Consider the following 19,958-nt stretch of genomic DNA (forward strand, 5'->3'; position numbering starts at 1 on the left):
CTTTTATACTCACCCAGAGCGTTTCTGGCCATCTGATGATTTAAAGAGATTTGTTTGGATCAGTGCAATAGAAGTCCTGGATTGCTTACAGGGGGCGTGGACTCGGCTGAGGAAGTCCTGAAGATGTAGATCTCCAGAAATGTCTGAAGGTTTTCTCAAGCATTAAAACAAAACTAGCTGAACGTTTCATCTCCGCCTGGACTAGCAAGCGGCTGAAGTGTCCTTTAATACATTACTGCACATGTCTTTTCCTAGAGCCACTCCATCCATCCTGCACACGCTCACAGATGATCCAACTAAACTCCAAACTGATCCTTGGATCTGTTTAATTCACCAAGTGTGACTCAGCAGGTTTTTATGAATAAGGGAGGAATAAAAACATGCGAGGAAAGTTGACCATTGAGCAGGACTGATGGTTTATCCCTTGAGGTCCATGTGGCAGGGGTGAGGTGGTGCTCACTCCTCACTCCTGCCACATGGACCTCAAGGGATAAACCATCAGTCCTGCTCAATGGTCAGCTTTCCTCGCGGGGTCACACCCACTAGGACAGTGGGAGGGTTAAACACCCCAGGATGACTGTTGTAAGGGTTAGGATTCCAGAGGAAAACCTGCAGCTTTTACCCCCCCCCCCCCCCAAAAGCATCCAAACGCTGCAGCTGCTGCCCCGTTTCTCCCGCCAGATCCTCGACTCCTGCAACAGCTGCACAGAGCCAAGTTGTCCCGGAGCCGTTTCTCTGAGTCGCTGGTACTCCGAGCTGTCCAGTCGGTTCTGATCCGCTGACTAATCCTGTGTGTGTGTGTGTGTGTGTGTGTGTGTTGGTTTACTGCGTTAACTGGCCTTTTCAAACGGAACTAGCTTACTAAAAATGTTATTGCTTTGTTATTGCCTGTGTAGATATGATTTTATTTATTGTCTTTTTAATACCCTGCATTCATTGTGCTGCCATGTTTTCATGCCTAAGCCATTAAGATTTTTAATTAAACTATTTTCTGTAACCGTTTGTTCAAGAAATTATTATTTTTACAAGTTTTAGAGCCAACAGTTGATAATTCTTTACTTGGTTGAATTAATAAGAGAAGTAAAGTATTTATTGTGGGTTTTATGGTTTCCTGGTTATCTGATTAATCTAAATCCAGTGTTTCCCAAAACCTCCTGGGAAAAACATCTGTTTTGAGCGTTAGCCACCAACTGTCTCGCAGAGATTAGACACAGGAAGACAGATTTTTTTACACCTGCCTTTTTAGTTAGAAGCTGGTAGTTGACAGACGGTATTTTAGTCGTGTTCCTGATGCTTCACAACAGATTCATTCTGCAGTTTATATAACAAGGAAGCCTAAATTATTTAGATTGAGACAAAATAAGGAAACCAACCAGCAGGAGCTAGAAGGGGGTTATTTTTGAGTTTCACTTGCAAGCATGTAGCGAGAGTGAGGAGGAAATCGCCCCTTTAACAGGAAGAAACCTCCAGCAGAACCTGGATCAGTCTGAGCAGCCATCTGCTGCGACTCACTGGGGGTTTGAGAAGACACATAAAACACCTGATGAACTAGTAGTAGCACTTTTAATGTTAAAAAGTAAAACGGAGTGATTTTACTAAATGTAGTTTTGAGGATGTTTAGGACCCAAATATGCAGAAACCCAGGATGACACGAGGCTGGAGATGTAAAGTAAATAGGATTTATTTTTGTTCGTCCTGCAAAATAAAGCATAAGGCAGCGAGCTAAAAGTCCAAAATCCCAAAACCCTGGTAGCAAAAACAAAAGCTCACTGAGAGCACCAAAACCTGGAGACATAAGCTCAACTAGAGCACCAAAACCTGGAGACATAAGCTCAACTAGAGCACCAAAACCTGGAGACATAAGCTCAACTAGAGCACCAAAACCTGGAGACATAAGCTCAACTAGAGCACGAAACAACGCTGACAACAATAATGGACCGACAACCACACAGAGACAAGACAGGGCTTAAATAGACTGGGAAGATGAGAGGGAGCTAACTGCAGGTGTGTGGGGGGAGGGACCAGGTGAATACAATGACTAAATCAGGGAGGAGGAAGAACACACTGGTGGGAAAAACACACTAAATACTGAAAGGCTGTAACAAAGGAAAATGACCTAAGAGAAAAACAAAAGACCAGAAGGCATGAACTAATAAACTAAGGGGAAGCTGACACTAAAGGAAAACACTAAGAGGGGGCCAAGAGAGCACAGGACCTGGGAGAGGGACGTCTGAGGGGGAAACCTAAAGAGCAAATGGGAAACACCAGGAGGCACATGAGGGCGCTAGAAGACACAAAAGGAGCACCTAGAGAGGATGGGGAAACACCAGGAGGCACATGAAGGAAGGGGCAGACGCAGACCATGACAGTAGGTGCCTAAGAAAAAGCTTGAGCGTACCTGTCCAGATGTTTCCTGACCTAATGTTACGCACGTTTCTGCATAGAAACTGCAGCTGGGAACATTTTATGGTGTTCTCTAAAAATTAAGAATCCTTTTAGAAATAAATTTTGTGCATTTTGGTTCGTTAGGGAAACAAATACCAAAGAATGATGCATTCAAGCAATGCATGAAATTAAAATTTAACATTTTGTTCAAGCGGAGGACCTTAATTTCCGAGATTATCCCACTTTCATCACCCTGAGTTTAGGAGGATTTGCTTCGACCGGCTGGAGAGCGGCTGATTTGTTTTGCAGCTTTGATTCTTTGCAGATGTGAGCTGGTTTGTGTCCTGCCTCCCTCCGAAGTGAGAAATCTGAGCTACCGTTGGAGTCATTTCCAGTTCGTGCTGACAGCGGTCTGGAGGCTACTTTCACCCTTCTTGCTGTGGGATTTTGCACCGCGCGCACACACACACACACACACACACACACACACACACACACACACACACACACACACACACACACACACACACACACACACACACACACACACACACACACACACACACACACACACATCTCAACTCACATTCAGCCCCCAAGGCTCTGACTCATTTCTAGAAAACCTCAGTAGAAGAAACAGCCTTTGTTTCAACAAAACTTTTATTTGGCATTATTTTCTTGCAAAATAAAAAAGCACAAGCATCAAAGAATCACATGTACATGACTTAATTTACACACGTTTGAAACACCCCCCATAAAACTCTGTTTCAGACTCCGTTTCTCGTCACTAACATAAGAAATCTAAATGAAACCGAATGAGGTGCAGATTCATGGATCTGATCAGAAGTCTGTGCTATGGCTTCATGTAGAAAGCATCACTCTGCACACGGCGGCACGTTTCAGTGGATAACTGGGGGGGGGGGATAATAAACTGGTGTCGCTACTCTAACGTTGCAAGTCATCAGGGCAGTGTAGAACTCTCAGGAACCAAAAAACCTCAACAACAGAAATACACAGTGGAGAATATTCACAGCGCTGGCCTCTAGAAGCAGCCGGCAGTGTTTTTGCAGGTTTTTCTTGTTTCAGAATAAACCCAGTTTGTGGTTCATCCTCTATAATTAGTTTGGACTCACAAAGCTGAACAATCGCTTTTCTGAAACGTGAAGCTTTGGAAAACCCAGAAGGTCACTGAAGGTACTTCCTGGTTTTCTGCACACATGTTCTAAAACACGGCCATGTTTGTTTTATTAGGCAGGCATAAAAAATTTAAACGCAAACAAAGATATTTTTACATCTGTTTTTTTTATCAAGTCTGGTGAAAATTTCTACAGATTTATTTATTCTTATAGATTATGAGGGAAAACTGTTTTTTTTTTTAAATCCTCTTTTTGGTCTAAATAGTAAAGAAAATGTAAGTTTATTTCTTTTATCCATATTAAATGAATCTGAAACTTGCCTGCTTTTATTAATCTACCTTCTCATTGGTCTTTTTTGATCATTTTCTGTCCAAAACCAACTGAGTGAAACATGCAAAAACACTGGGACGCCTCTCCAGGCAGCGACTTCTCAGTGGAAACACAAAAACCAAACAGATTCAAGACAAACTTCAGTGTATGATGTCAAAAACCAGGCACAGCAGATCTCTAAATCCGACCCTTTCAGCCCTCCGGCGGAGGTCTCTAAACTACACGTATTTACAAACAAGAACGAGACAGCAGTTGGAAAAGAAGGTCGCCAGTGTGTCTCTCTCCATCCATAAAACTACTGATTATCCTGCAGCTCAGCTTCCACATCTCCTGATGATCAAACACTCAAAATGTTGATTTTGATGGAAATAAACTGTAGTTTTGCAACTCTAACGTCAGAAATAACGGCAGCGAATTCAAGTACTCTCCTCTTGGAACGAGCGTTTGACCTCAGGTCACTTCCTGTGTGAAATCTCGTTGGGATTTATGAACATGAGCCAGGCGCTGCTGTGAAACGAACACGTGAGTGCCAAAATATCTTAAATAACAAAATATATAAAATATTTACACTTTGATAGAAAAAATGACGATGATGCACATAAAACATCGTCAGACAGCAACCAAACAACAGCCAAGAAATGAACACAGCTGGAAACCAAATAAAAAACAAACGTCTGTACAAACATACCTGTGTGTGTGTGTGTGTGTGTGTGTGTGTGTGTGTGTGTGTGTGTGTGTGTGTGTGTGTGTGTGTGTGTGTGTGTAATACTGCTGAGAACGAAGCATGATGGGAGGGAGGAATGTGCAGGCTGTGAGGAGCTGTAAGTCTGCAGGTCTCAGATCAGTGTGAGGTCTGGAGCCTCCTCAGCTCAAACTCCGGCCGCCGCTTCAGGCGACCTGATGTCCGCCGCGACGCCGCTGGATCACTGTGGTTTTACTGCAGAGGACAAACAAGTTCATCTGAACACTTTCAAGGCATTACAGAGATTTTAGTCACATTCAGATGTCAAAATAAATGTTTAAAAAAATCTCCCTTCTAATCTATTTTAAGCATCTATTTGTGTCCTGTTGGTTTATTTAGGATAGAGAAACAAACAGTAGCAGGATACAACTTGAGCACATTTAGAATAATTCTTCTGGAGCTTAGTGAGTAAAGACGAACATAGTTTTTCATCCGGAGTTGGGTCGCGACCTAAGCGGAGAGGCCCAGACGTCCCTCTCCCCAGCCGCTTGGGCCAGCTCCTCCGGGGGAATCGCTCCCCAGCCAGGTGAGAGACATCGTCCCTCCAGCGTGTCCTGGGTCTACCTTTAGGTCTCCTCCCGGTTGGACGTGTCCAGAAAACCTCACCAGGGAGGCGTCCAGGAGGCATCCTGACCAGATGCCCGAGCCAACTCAACTGGCTTCTCGATGTGGAGGAGCAGCGAATCTACTCCAAGCCCCTCCCAGATGACCGAGCTTCTCACCCTCTCTCTAAGGGAGAGCCCAGACATCCTGAAGAAAAAACTCATTTCAGCCGCTTGTATCCACGATCTCGTTCTTTTGGTCTCCACCCGAAACCCGTAACCACAGGTGAGGAATGTAGGTCAACTGGTAAACTGAGAGCTTTGACTTCCGGCTCAGCCCTCTCTTCATGACAGACCGGTACAACGCCCGCATCACTGTAGACGCACCAACCCACCTGTCGATCTCACGCTCCATTCTTCCCTCACTCATGAACAAGACCCTGAGATACTTAAACTCCTCCACTTGAGGCAGGACCTCGCCCCTGACCAGGAGAAGCCGTTCTACCCTCTTCTGATTTTTTACAGACAGACAGACCGATAAAATGTTTTCGCTGTGTCTTATTCATTACACTGAATCATTTATTTATGATAAATATTCAGTCATAAATACACATACCCAGTTAATAATATTTACCAAAACATTTGTTTGACAACCTAGTAAAATAAGTTTATTCCAACGAGTAATTTCTACAGTGTGCCAAGTAAAACCTCCCTTTGGCAAAATATCACAGTTTGTAAAAGTCGTTTTTTACAAGCAGCTAAAAGTCTTTGGGCTGGTGTTTCATCATCTGTCTGCACTCCCGTTTACGAGCTGCTTAATCAGATCCTCTTTACACACTCCATCTGATCTACAAACATCCTGCAAGGCTTCAAAATATTTGCTCTTGCTAATTTAACCAGCCTCTCAACAGAGCTGTGACGGGAAATACAGTAAAGTTCCCAGGGGTAAACCTGAAAAGGACACTTTTATAATGGTACCAGTGGAAACCAGTACCAGTACGAGTCAGTGGAAGCCATTCATTCAAAATCTGCAATGTTTCAGTCTCTCCAGACAAAGGTGAGAGGTTTTATTTTGCAGCTTCCTCTGGGAAAACTTCTCATAAAAGCCCAACATTTGCTAGCAGTGAAGTCTGCAGCCTGCAGGGGACCGCGGTGGGTCTGTGGCCTCTGAATTAAAACTATTCACTCACCACAACAGTTACCTGGTCATTAGGACCTTTCTGCTCTCCATTGACGCCCTTCAGGAGGACAGCTTCCTCGTTCTTTGTGTTAGTCTTCATCTCCACAACAATGTCATCTTTGGTGGCCTTCTCTTTGGTGCTGCTCGGCGACAAAAAACAAGAGAAATTGATGTAAAATTGCACAAAAGGCCAAATGACTCGGAACAGAAGTTAATATTTAACTTCTGCCTTAGAGATGTTGTGTTTTTGCATCTAGGGTTTACATTTTAAGGTCTTTTGTTAAATATGCTTGTTTTTTCTTGATCTCATTGTTGCATTTATAAAAAGGGTCTCACACGGCTAATTTTCTTGTTTTTTAGTTTCTTGGTCTTGGAAATAAGATTTTAGTCAAGTATTAGCGAAAAGAACAGGATCTGAGTCACTTTCAGCTTCGGTTCTACTGATTGGTTTGGATGGGTCTCAGCAGGACGACGTGCGTCGGTACGGCGCGGTGATTTCAGGAGAGCGTTTCAGTCGCTGGTTGGACTTAGTAGATGGGGTTGAGTCTAAATACGTAACGTCGCATCTTACCAGTGTAACGACACAATGCACTACACCACAACCTCAGTGGAGTCCAGACAGAAGCTCGTGCTTTGAGTCCTTGGTTTATATTCTGTTATCTACACACAAATTCCCACGGTCTGGTCCTGGTCTACGTTTTGTTTAAATCACCATTTCATTCATTCCACTGTGCAAAAACTAAATACGTGTTGAAGTCTTATCGTTCTTTTCACTGTTGAATGAATGAGTTATGCCTAATTTGGTCTAGTTTTGCAAATACTGTCATGCAGTTTCACTAAACGTCGTGTGATCAGTTAGAACTGTAGCTCTATCAGCGCAATTAACTTTATTTAGACCTACTTTACTGTAGACAGGAAGCGGCGGCCATCTTTAATCGGGCTGATTCCAATTTAAAATTTTGTTCATGAGATTCTTCTCCAAACATCCAAACCAACTCACCACCTGGTTTTCACCACGCCGGTGAAAAATCAAGAGAGGACGGAAAAACTCACATTTCCTGTTTGCCTGAGCGTCCGCAGGGAATCTTTCCCTTCTTGTGTAGAAAGTAGAAAACGCTGCCGAGCACAGCGAGCAGGAGCAGACACAGAATGATCACCACTATGATCACCCCACCGCCCTCTACTGCAAACAGAGAACACAAACACGACACGCGCTCTGCTCAGCACTTTGTTTTTGTTTATTTTACAGCATTCATGCAATATTTTAAAACCAGTTATTAAATGAAAACAAATGTTTGCTATCTATCTTTTTCTAATAAATTAAGAAATAATTAGCTGAGCATTAAATTATTCCTCTGCAAAACAATCTGCAGAGAAAGTCCTTTTATAACCCGCTTCAGTTCAATTCAATAATGCTTCGAGAGTAAAAGTGTCATTACTGTGATCTGAAACTACTTACTGAATAACTTAGTGAATACTCAGAACTACTGAGGTCTGAGTATTCACATCAGGGTAGGCCTGCAACAACCACCAGTCACAGTAACGTTACATGTAGATACTGAACAAGCACATGCAAAATAAACACAAAGTCTATAAATAAAATGTTAGTGATGAACAGAGCCACATCCTGCATAGATGTAGACAGTCTAGACGTTTCAGAGTCTCCAAAAGCACCACGATGCTTTACATTTAAATTAAGCGTTGCTGCCCCTGCAACCCGACCCGGGTATAATTAAAAACTTCACATGCAACCAACCACCAGGGGGCATTAGGGGTAAAGTTTCCAGCTTATTTAGGATTAACTAAGTCTTACTTCCATAAATTAGACAAATGAAAATCACAAGTTTGATTGTTATATTTATGAGTTGTAGAAAATAAGATCAAATCAATAAACATCCATCCATCGTCTGAACCCGCTTGTCCACGCAGGGTCGCGGGGGGGCTGGTGCCTATCTCCAGCAGTCAACGGGCAATCAGGCGGGGTACACCCTGGACAGGGAGCCAGTCCATCGCAGGGCAACACACACACACACACACACACACACACACACACACACACACACACACACGCACACACACACAATTTGGACAGACTAGTCAACCTAACAGTCATGTTTTTGGATGGTGGGAGGAAGCCGGAGAACCCGGAGAGAACCCACACATGCACAGGGAGAACATGCTAACTCCATGCAGAAAGACCCCAGGCCGGGAATCGAACCCAGGACCTTCTTGGAGCAAGGAAACAGCTCTAACCACTGCACCACTGAGCAGCCCCCAATAAACATCCCTAAAACTTTATTCTAACAGGCATTAATGACAGTAAATAATTAGAAATGAATCCTCGTCTTGTTGACTCGAGTTGCATTAATCTTTGCAGAGCCGTTTTTTTACGATTAGCGTTTATTTTTTTGTGTGTGTGCTTAAAAATTCTGGGATAAACAAATAATGTTCTGCCGCTGCAGCGTGTTTGATCTGAGTACCGTTGGACTGCTGGTGAGCTTGAATTTGCTGCTGTTAAGATTTTTCTCTCAAAAATCCAACAGAATATTTAATACAGCCGAAGGGTAGCCCAAAGCCGTGCCAGCTAACTAAAGACCAGTGGTGGGGTGGAAAGCCTGTAAATAATGCATGTTCTTCTCCGAGCGTTGTCGCACACAGACGGGAAAATCCCGAACATCTAGAGTAGCTGGTGGAGAAGACAGTCTTACCAGGAGAGAAGGAAGCAGTCGTGGTGACTCTGGGAACTGCAAACAAGTAATAAAACACAGATATTAATCAAACACACACAGTTTTTACATGTTTAGGAAACAAAAAACAAGTTATCTGGTTCAGTTTTATTCTAAACATTAAAGATTCAATGAAAAAACATTGCTGCAGATGTTTATTTAGCTGTGTTTTGTTTCATCTCTGCAGTCAGATCCACAGAAACACGATTCACTGAAGAAGCTGCAGGGTTAAACGAGGTCCTGGGTTTCCCTCCAGTTTTGTATTTATGATGGTTTTTCAGCTGAAACCTTCACTGTGCACCAAAAACAGTGAAATCCATAAATAATGTGAAATCTTAACTTTTCTGGTGTGTAATAAAGTATAAACAAAGACTCTTAATTTATACCTCTTCATGAAAAGAACTGGTAATAAAAAACACTTAAAAGATTTTCCCTTAGTTGCGTTTCTTCAGACCAAAATGTCCTTAAATCCATAAACATGAATGTTTAAAGCACTTTGCAGCAACATTCTTAAATTAAAATCTGCTCTAATGTGAAAAATACCAGGAGACATGGAATAAAATGCAATAAAATCTTTAGTTTTTTCCAATTTCAGCTTTTTTTAATAATAATTCACCTCAAACAGACTAAATGCAAGCTACTTACTGGCTTTGATGCTGAAAGCCTTCACATCAGTGCCCATGTCGTTGGAGGCGTTGCACAGGGCGCTGACGTCCGAGGTGACTAGGACTGACACCGTGCTGTGGATCACGTGATCATTTGCTTTGCTCACCACTTCTTGCCAGCTCTACAGAGAAACCGTCATCATTATTTCTCATTTATTCAACTAAAATTAGCATTTTAAAAATCAAATAGTCCTTGAGTCGCTGTCCTGCATGTTTTCCTGCACGGGTGTGAGACAGGAGCACAGACATGTAGGACGGTGGCCCTGGAGTACCAGATTCAGTGACCGCAGGTCTAGATGTGAGTCAGACCTGGCTGCCGATGATGCTCCAGGTGATGCTGGGAGGCGGATGTCCTTTAACCTCACAGCTCAGATTCACTGTCCTGCCGGTCACCTCCTCCAGCTGCACCGCCTCCTCCTCGCCCACCATCTGGGGACCACCTATCAGCAAAGGTGTATCATTCCTATCTGCACATGTTGTAGTACTGGGCTTTTCTACGAAGCGGTGCAACACAAGAGTCTCTGCACACTGTATAGGATCACTTCCTGTTCAAATATTTAGTTGGGATAAAAAAACAAAGTTCAGATTTGAAGGAAGGCCCAAGAAGTTCTTCTTCAGGATGAGAGAATGCAGCTTCTAACCCCTCCTTTCCACCGGGCATGCGAGCGACGTAAAATGTCATCCAAGCGTTTAACCCACCAGCTCCCATCCAACCGCTGACTGGAAGCAACAGCGTTCCACACAACATTTATCCCAAAAGGTCTGGTTTCTTTTATGTCCCGTTTACCTCGGCTACGGAGGTTTCACTGGGAATGACTAGCTAAGCAACTGGAAATCTGCTTGTGACTTTTATTTTGAAAGTTTCCGGATGTTTTACACTGCTTTTGTGTTTGACTTCCTGTCTGGCCCAATCTTAGCTGCAGAGTTTGACATGTTCTGGGAATGAAGAGCATAAACAATAGGCTTGAACACAACAGAACCGTGTCCTCGTGCCTCTTAAGCGTGTCCGAAACGTGACCCGTCCACTACAGCAGCGGCTAATCGTAGCAAAGCACGTTTTCAGCTGTTGTTGCTTCTGGTGGAACGAAGGGGTTAGGAGGATATCCGCCTCCATACATTTTATCTGATTTTGTCCTCATTCTGGGACATTTACTTGGGCTGTCTGCGCGTTCCAAACCCTCAGAAAGCAAACTTTATTGTTCTTGTGCTACACCCCGGGGTGCATTAGCTGCAGTTGGGTCAGGATTCTTGTTCACCATCAGAGAGAGCAGTGGCTAGGTGAAGACCTTTAAAGGTGAACCTGCTGGACGGATCCAGCTGCTGCTGGCTGACCTTGGACGATGATGTGAATGGAGCCGCTGGTGCGCAGGGTGGGCAGGGCGGGGGCAGTCACCTCACACATGTACTTTCCACTCGTTTCATAGGTGGCGTCGGTCAGGTGCAGAGAGTTACCCTCACCCACCTTCCTCCCATCCTACACACACACACGCACACGCACACGCACACGCACGTACACGCACACACGCACACACGCACACACACACACACACACACGCACACACACGCACGCACGCACACGCACACGCACGCACGCACACGCGCACACACACACACACGCACACGCACACGCACGCACGCACGCACGCACACGCACACGCACACGCACACACACACAGAGAGATAAGCTACAGATGTTTATTCTTTGATAATAAACTATTTTGCACTGATTCGATTAAGCTTTTGCTTCAAGTCAGCACAAACAAGTCAGCTCTATCGAGTCCCAGCTCTCAGCAGGGTTGACGGCGTAGTTCTGCAGCTTTATTCTTGTAAACAGGAGAAGAGTGCATGTATGATTAAAGCACCTACATATTACGGTGCCACCACAGCTCAGATGGATGCATTCACACTAAACCTACAATCCATAATGATTAGATTTTATGACACGCACCTTGTACCAGATGGTTTTTGTTTTCAGGGAGGACAGAGCATTACAGGTCGCGATCAGTCCCTCCCCTTTGAGCATGAACTCAGAGTCTTTGGGCACCACAACTGCTGGATCCAAATCTGAAGCAAAACAGGAAACCGTTTGAAAACAGCTTGCCTTCTTCAATCCTAGAGGAGAAATATCCTCTAACAACTTATCGGTTCTCTGTTAACAGAAAATACTTTTAAACTATGAAATGTAGTCGTGTGTGCTTGGCCACCAAAGGAGAAAACAAACTCCAAAACTTCTGCAGAATTCCCAAATTAAACAGAACAATTCAAGAGATTTCTGTGTAGAAGCTAAAAGAATCGTTCCTGCTGCGGAAAGCTTCCTTGGCGGTGCGTTTGTGCAAACCTGTTTTACGTCCCGTGGGCCTGATGAGCTAATAGAGAATCCGTGCATTGCTGCAATCTCCAAAACAGTAGATGGTCTGTATTTGATATAGCACCTTCTAGAGTCCTGGAACCCCCCAAGGTGCTTTACAACACAACCAGTCATTCACACCCTGGTGGTGATGAGCTACAATGTAGCCACAGCTGCCCAGGGGCACACTGACAAGAGGCGAGTCTGCCGTACACAGGCACCATCGGTCCCTCTGAACACCACCAGCAGGCAAGGTGGGTTAAGTGTCTTGCCCAAGGACACAATGGCAGCGTCAGACTGAGCGGGGCTCGGACCTGCAACCTTCTGATTACGGTGCGAGCTCTTAGCTCCTGTGCCACCCAGTTCATGCAAAACAGATTTTCTGAAGCCTAAAACCTCCATCAATTATTAATCAATTACAGAAGAGCAACCTTAAGAAGCTGCTGCTGCTGCTGATGGTTACGCTGCATCCATTCACCCATTTTTAGCTGCTTATCTAGTCGGGTCACGGGGGCAGCAGCAGAAGCAGGGAGGCCCACACTTCTCTCTCCCCAGCCATTTGGGCCAGCTCCTCCTGGGTGGATCCCTAGAGGTTCTCCTTTCTGTGATAACATCTCCTTTCAACCGGTGACGTTCTCCTGGTCATCCTCTAACTCGGCCATTTTCCTCACTACATGCTTCTACTGCTGTCTATCACTTGGGCTGGCATACGCACGACTACATCACTTCTCCGCACGGCTGACCCCCTTATGGGACTCGCTCCGCCTCTCGGGAAACCGTCTAAAAATATCTCTCGATGCCTAAAGATCCAAATGGTACTCCACTACCTACCGGCGACCCGCCTCCAATTCCACCTCCATCTCTAGTCGTACCTCCAGCAGTGTTTGTGCGTGTGTGTGTGTGTGTGTGTGGGGGGGGGGGTTATCTCCTCTTCCTCTGTTCTCTGTTTCAAGTCTCCCAAGTTCTGTCTACTGTGTGTGTGTGTGTGTGTGTGTGTGTGTGTGTGTGTGTGTGTGTGTGTGTGTGTGTGTGTGTGTGTGTGAGTGTGTGTGTGTGTGTGTGTGTGAGTGTGTGTGCGTGTGTGTGTGTGTGTGTGCATGTGTGTGCGTGTGTGTGCGTGTGTGTGTGTGTGTGTGTGTGTGTGTGTGTGTGTGTGTGTGTGTGTGTGTGTGTGTGTGTGTGGGGGGGGGGGTTATCTCCTCTTCCTCTGTTCTCTGTTTCAAGTCTCCCAAGTTCTGTCTACTGTGTGTGTGTGTGTGTGTGTGTGTGTGTGTGTGTGTGTGTGTGTGTGTGTGTGTGTGTGTGTGTGTGTGAGTGTGTGTGTGTGTGTGTGTGTGAGTGTGTGTGCGTGTGTGTGTGTGTGTGTGCATGTGTGTGCGTGTGTGTGCGTGTGTGTGTGTGTGTGTGTGTGTGTGTGTGTGTGTGTGTGTGTGTGTGTGTGTGTGTGTGTGTGTGTGAATAGCATGCATGTCTAATCATAACATACAGGCTTGGTTGACTTTGATGCTGTCATGCTGTGGGTTTCTGAAGATCTGTGATGACTCAGGCCTAGTCCACACGTAGCGGGTTTTTTTTAAAAACGAATATCCGCCCCTCCAGAAACTTGCATCCACACCACCTCGTTTAAAAAAACTCTGTCCACACGTACCCGGATAAATACGTTGTTAAGGACATGCCGGACCTGTAGGCGGCAGTACTTCCCCCGTTCTTAACCTCGTCCTTCGTCTGTGGTCTTCCTCTAGGAGCAGTAATTCCTCTTGCAAAAACAAACAAGCAGAAAGCGCTTGGACTATTGATGAAGCGAGCGCAGCTCTGAGGGCATCCATGATGTCGGCTAGTGTAAACACAGGTCGCACACGTGATGTCAGCATTGTTTTGTCGCGGAAAGTGACGTTGCGGACCTTAAAACTCCGGTTTTGTCCGTCCACACGCAGACACCCAAAACGGAGAAAACGCAGATCTTCACTTTGGCCGGAGTTTTTAAAAAGATCCGTTTTCATGTGGATGACAGGCCAAAACGTAGAAAAATATCTGCGTTTTGGCAGATCCCCGGCTACGTGTGGACAGGGCCTAAGTCCATAACTTACAGAAGTGTGTGTTTCCTGGCTATCTGAGAGACATTGTCCCTTCAGCGTGTCCCAGGTCTTCCTTTAGGCCTTCTCCCGGTTGGACGTGTCCAGAAACCCTCACCAGGGAAGCGTCCAGGAGGCATCCTAACTTGATGCCCGAGCTACCTCAACTGGCTCCTCTCTATGTGGAGGAGCAGCAGATCTACTCTGAGCCCCTCCCGGATGAACAAACGTCTCACCCTATCTCTAAGGGAGAGCCCAGCCACCCTGTGGACAAAACACAATTTCGTTCTTTCGGTCACTACCCAAAGCTCATGACCATAGGTGAGGGTGGGAACGTAGATTGACCACTAAATTGAGAGCTTCGCTTTCTGGCACAGCTCTCTCTTCACCACGACAGATCGGTACAATGCCCGCATCACTGCAGACGCAGCACCAATCCACCTGTTAAACTCACACTTCATCTTTCCCTCACTCACAAGACCCTGAGATGCTTACACTCCACTTGGGACAGGACCAGGGGCGCAGATAGGATTTTAAAACTCGGGGGGACAAAGTTCCCCCAAACACACACACACACACACACACACACACACAAACTATTGCAAGCGCCTTAACTAGAGCTCAGTCAGTTCGTGTAATTTCATCCAACGGTTTACGTAAAAACTAACTTTTATACACGTGTCTGAAGCCGTTATGCAGCACAGCTCTGCCTGATCAACACTATAAATGATAAACGACCCGCACTTGTATAGCGCCTCTCAGAGTAAGGACTCCAAAGTGCTTTACACTACAGTGTATCATTCATCCATTCACACACACATTCACACACTGGTGGTGATGAGCTACGATGTAGCTACAGCTGCCCTGGGGCGCACTGACAGAGGTGCCCCACTATTTAATTCAGTCATTTGTTATTCTTCCAATCAGTTACTAACCAAAACCTCATGCTTTATGCTAAACATTAACTGATTTTCAGCACCGATCTTTACAGAAAACATAAAAACCCTAAAAAACTGCACATAAAATATATTTAAAAAACGAAATTCACTTATCACTTAGAGCAGCGGTTCCCAAACTTTTCAGCCTGACCAACAGATGTTCCTTCTTATTTTTACGATATTTAGAAATTTTCATTATATTTGGAAAGTTTTAATTTATATAGAAATATATAAATCTCTTTACATTTTATAGTTTACTTTTTTATTAATTTGTGGCACACTTGACTTCCATACTTAACGCATCGGCATCTGCCTCTTCTTTACGGCTTTTTTTTAACATTGTCGCTACGTCTGTCACGTTAGCGGTGTTTTACCACCATTTCTACATCCATCACGTCCCAGAGAAGGCTAAACCAACATCAAACCCAACGTTTGGAGCTCGTAAACTCCACACACCTCTCGTGCAGCACCAGCTGTCTGATGCTGCAGCAGCGTCCATCTTCCCGGCTGGATGAGTGAATTTCTTCATCAGAGTCAATAATCTGCTTCATAATCAGAGTCAGTCATGACCAGACAAAGTGATCAGTCAACAAAGACCAGACCTGCCGACGTTTTATCTAATATTTGCGCTCTTCATGCTGCGACTGGGAGCCTCTCGGCGGGAGGCGATTTTCAAACTCTAAAATCTCCCAAACTTTGCTCAGCCTGAAGGTTCCACATCTCCACTATCTTCTGGTGTAAAGCAGTAACTTCATGAGGGATCATATTTGTAGATGAGACTTGTTAAAGTCAGCAATGAGGCTTTGGCGTTTATAACGAGTAAGTCCCAACACTGACAACAACGTACTGAAACTAGAACCAACACGCATAAACAGACAGATCGGTCCCGCCTACTTACACTGTTGGTCTTTTTTAGATACGCAGCAATCGTTGCTTCATCCTGCATCCTAGCAGCAACCACTTTGGTGCCTCTGGAGTCGGTGTTTGTTTACGTCATGCTGCATTCAATGTAATTGGAAAAAGGAACTTCAAGCGCTTAACCTCCGATTTTGTTTTACTTCTGGCCTTGGTGCGGGGAACGAATCAGGGTCGATCTGAATCTGGGGGGGACGGATGCCCCCCGTCCCCCACCCTATCTTCGCGCCTGGACAGGACCGCATCCCTGACCCGGAGAAGGCCTTCTATCCTTTTCCGATTCAAGACCCTGGTCTCAAATTTAGACCATTACATTCATAAATAATAAATATAAATAATCCCACAATGCAAAGTTGACCACATCCCACAACTAGCTGTAAAATATTGGACATTGAAGCCATTTTTGGACACATTCGTACAGCAATTAGCAAATAAATCCATTTGAAAATGAAAAAACATGTTGATTGAAGCTGTGTAATGGCATTTATCTGTGATCATAGACGTGTGTTTTCTCTCACAATGCACAGTGAGCTGCACTTCTCCTTTCACGTCCTTGTTGCCAACAGCATCCAGCGGCTGGCACTGGTAGAGGCCGCTGTCTTTTCTTGACACCGGCGACAGGATCAACAAATTCCCGCTGCTCTCCAAGTCCTCATCCGGCTCCTGCAACAGATCCGCTCACATCAGATCAACTCGTCCAAAAGGAACTGGTAAAGGTTTACATCACAGGTCTTCATATTTTTATTCCACAAGTTCCCTATTTAGGCATTCATGGCACCTAGAATAACTCTCTCATGTCGGTGTCATATAAACCACTAACGAGGTGGGAGACTGGCCAATTAGGAAACCGTCAGACAGCAGTCAGCTGAGTTTTTGTGTTCTCAACACACAATGACTGCGTCTGACATGGGAATAAGCCCTGCTCATGATCCCCATCATTGTAGCCTCCGGTCTGAGAGCTGGGTCTGGGCCTGCGAGGTCATAGCTGACAGCGTCTTCATAGAGCAGGACGCACACTCGTGTCTACATGGGGCCCTGTTAGCTCTGCATATCAAAAACATTCCCTACATGTCTCCTATGCGTCACTCATTCTCTCTCTGGGACTTCTAGGATGAGAAAAGACCCTCCATTCTTACTTGTTCTCTGGTGAAAATGAACGGCGATGGGGGGTTGCCGTCTCCGTGGCAACGTAGCTGCACAGTATCCCCCTCTTTGACCAGGCCCTGGGGCAACTCCTTCCACAGCTCCACCATGGTGCTGGGGTCTGCAGACACACACACACACACACACACACACACACACACACACACACACACACAGCAAAACCCCTCTAAAGCAATTAAAATTTAAATTTAAGAGCTCCTACTCGGGATGACTGAAGCATTTGGGGGATGTTTAACATCACGATTATCCTGTTCCTGAATGGCCCACGTTTGGAGAAAACGAGTTAGACGCATTAGTGAGGGGTAACATTAGTAAAGCATGGACCAAACTGTTGCTGCTATTATAAAACAGCTTTTCATATCAAACAGTGCAACACTCTTTTCTAAAGCTTTACAGCACCTTAACTTCTTAATACTTCTGCCAAATTAATAAAAATAAGCTTGTTATGAGCAGCCGTACATTTTTAGAGATTGGAGTGGTACTCACCACTCAGGACGCCAGTTAAGACAAGTTACTAACTATTTATACATTTCTACTCAGAAAAATGCCCAAAATATCCCTTTTAACGCATTCACTTTAGTCGTCATTGGCATTACCGTAAATCCTCTAATACAGGCCCGGGCCTGTATTTGACTCAAGCTCATCAAGCTCCAGGCCTTTATTGGAAGGAGGGTCAGTATTAGAGGCAGGCATCAATTTCTATTTGAGCAAAATGAACTAATGGTTCGCTGGAGTTTTTGACAATTAAAATTGCGCCCACATTTTCAAAGTTAAACACATTTCTTTTAACAACGGTAGTTTCTGCTTCAGCCCTCTCCCCCCTCCCCCTGCTTCAGCCCTCTCCCCCCTCCCCCTGCTTCAGCCCTCTCCCCCCTCCCCCTGCGCAGCGGCCGCAAACTCACTGATGCGCCTGCAGCCTCTCGGAGTTCCTGCTGCTCTAAACATTAAAATAATTATTTCATTTTCTGTTCCACTTCTGATGACCTTCAGTGGTGTCTGTTTGTTGCAACCAGCAGGTACAAAAACTAACTTGTTTTTATTTGACTATTTTTCTGTCCTGCCTGTTTATTATCTTCCTGCATCTCCTCTCAATCCTAAAGAAAAACTGCTACCTGGGTTCATATATATTCACCTCATGAGTTACCTTTGAACTGCAGTTCTAAAAGATCTACCGACCGCAGAAACAGCGGAGTGCTCGCCGGCCACATCAGTTAGGTGTGTCACCGGAGGACAAAACAGGTGATGCGCCCCGCTCCACAGCAGCAAAAAACATCAGGCACAAACAAAAGAATAGAAGAAAGAAAACATAAAAGGAAATGAGCCGACATGAACGATCGCGTGTTAAATTAGTTTTTGAGGTGGCGACACCTGATTTGATAATGTTACTGTGGCCGTGCTCAGGACGCAGATGTCTGGAGCGCGTCAACAATCAGAGCTTTGCATGTGCAAGCTGGTTAAGGTTAGGATGGGGGTGAGGGGAAGGTTAAATTGCAAGAGGGTAAAGGTCACAGTTTGGTTAAATGTCCATTTTACGGCGGGTGTCAGTACCGACGCTCTGGCACAGCGCGTTGCCTCCCGACGCGCAGGAGCTTGTCACCTGCTGACAGCAGGCTGCTGTCTTTTCCGTGGACTGCATCTTGCCGGTCATTATCACGTGACAGCGACTAGTCGATGACAGGCATAACAAGTCACTATAGAGCGGTGAAGTCGACTAGTGACTAGTTCATACAACCCCTGCTACTGCTCCCCAGAGTGTTCTGCAGCATAATCAGCACGTTCTCTTTGAACTTGATACCAAATTTTCACCTCCTCTTCGTCTCCGCACGGTTAAAGTTACCCTCGCGGTCTATCACTGGCAAATCAAAAGTGAGATGGATGACACAACCGCCCCCCGTACTTGCTTGTTACCACATTCCACCCGGCCACAATAAAATTCCGGCCATTATTCACCTCCGCCGACTCTGACACCGGCCAAAATATGATACCCGGCCGTTAATTGAATACAGGCTAATATTAGAGGATTTCTGGTATTTTACTGTGTGGGCGTCGGACGAGCCCCCGCACCGTGAGAACAAACTTCTCAGCTCTAAAGCCGATCTTCATCCACGTACGTCACATGTCACATGATCAGGAAGCAGAAAATCCATGTGTTAGGAGATCGTTTTGAGCCGCTGCTGTAAAAAAAGTGAGGCGTGAACTGGAAAAGCTTCTGCTGATCACAATTCAACAACGGATTATAAAAGAATGGATAACGCTCAAAATGTGTGGATTCTTCCTGATGAGGTGAGTCTCCGCTTTGGCGTCTTTTGGCATCGACATCATCCTAGCGCACAACATTCTGTGGCTCTTAAAAAACTGTAAAAACACTGAGAAACACTGGCAGCGAATGAGTTAAAAGCTTAACTTTAATCCTTTTCTTATCCTAATTATTTCTAGCTTAATTTTTCTTGTGAAGAGGAGCTGAACTTCATTTGCACGACTTGCAGAGTTTTTTTTCTTCAAATATTCAAATAAATGCAAATCAGCAGGACACAGGCAATTCAAGATGAAACGGCCTTGACATCCTCCCGCGATGAATAAAAATCGGAACCTTTAACTTCTATCTGGCATTGTTTTGGAGGCGTGAGGATGCTCTGCTGCTGCTTATAGCATTTCCAACGTGGGTGTTTAATGAATATTCCAGTTCCAGAAGCTTCTGTTACAGAGTAAAACAACAACAGGCTCCATCAAAGAAACATGCAATCAGCTGTTTAAATCAAAAACATAGGGAAGGATTCAAACCTATGTGTATGAAAACAGGTAGAGATAATAAAACT

The 19,958-nt window shown here is 45.0% G+C and overlaps 1 protein-coding gene across 3 annotated transcripts in view; it reads right to left on the reverse strand.

Annotated features, from left to right (window-relative positions):
• Positions 1–4,540: 4,540 nt before the first annotated feature.
• Positions 4,541–19,958, reverse strand: part of mcama (melanoma cell adhesion molecule a) — a 68,330-nt gene continuing 52,912 nt past the window's right edge. Inside the window, exons 7-16 of one of the 3 annotated variants that reach the window (XM_070555501.1) lie at positions 17,115–17,242; positions 16,497–16,641; positions 11,655–11,770; positions 11,039–11,180; positions 10,016–10,146; positions 9,687–9,828; positions 9,024–9,059; positions 7,369–7,498; positions 6,338–6,455; positions 4,541–4,788 (exon numbers count right to left, since the gene is read on the reverse strand). In XM_070555501.1, coding sequence (XP_070411602.1) covers positions 4,786–4,788; positions 6,338–6,455; positions 7,369–7,498; positions 9,024–9,059; positions 9,687–9,828; positions 10,016–10,146; positions 11,039–11,180; positions 11,655–11,770; positions 16,497–16,641; positions 17,115–17,242 — 1,091 coding nt within the window. In that variant the 3' untranslated portion in view covers positions 4,541–4,785. Of the gene's footprint in view, positions 4,789–6,325; positions 6,456–7,368; positions 7,499–9,023; positions 9,060–9,686; positions 9,829–10,015; positions 10,147–11,038; positions 11,181–11,654; positions 11,771–16,496; positions 16,642–17,114; positions 17,243–19,958 lie in introns of all 3 variants that reach the window. The other 2 variants (XM_070555500.1, XM_070555499.1) reach the window with 2 other exon arrangements.

The sequence above is a fragment of the Nothobranchius furzeri genome, chromosome 10, assembly GCF_043380555.1.
Source record: "Nothobranchius furzeri strain GRZ-AD chromosome 10, NfurGRZ-RIMD1, whole genome shotgun sequence".
Lineage (NCBI taxonomy): Eukaryota > Metazoa > Chordata > Actinopteri > Cyprinodontiformes > Nothobranchiidae > Nothobranchius > Nothobranchius furzeri.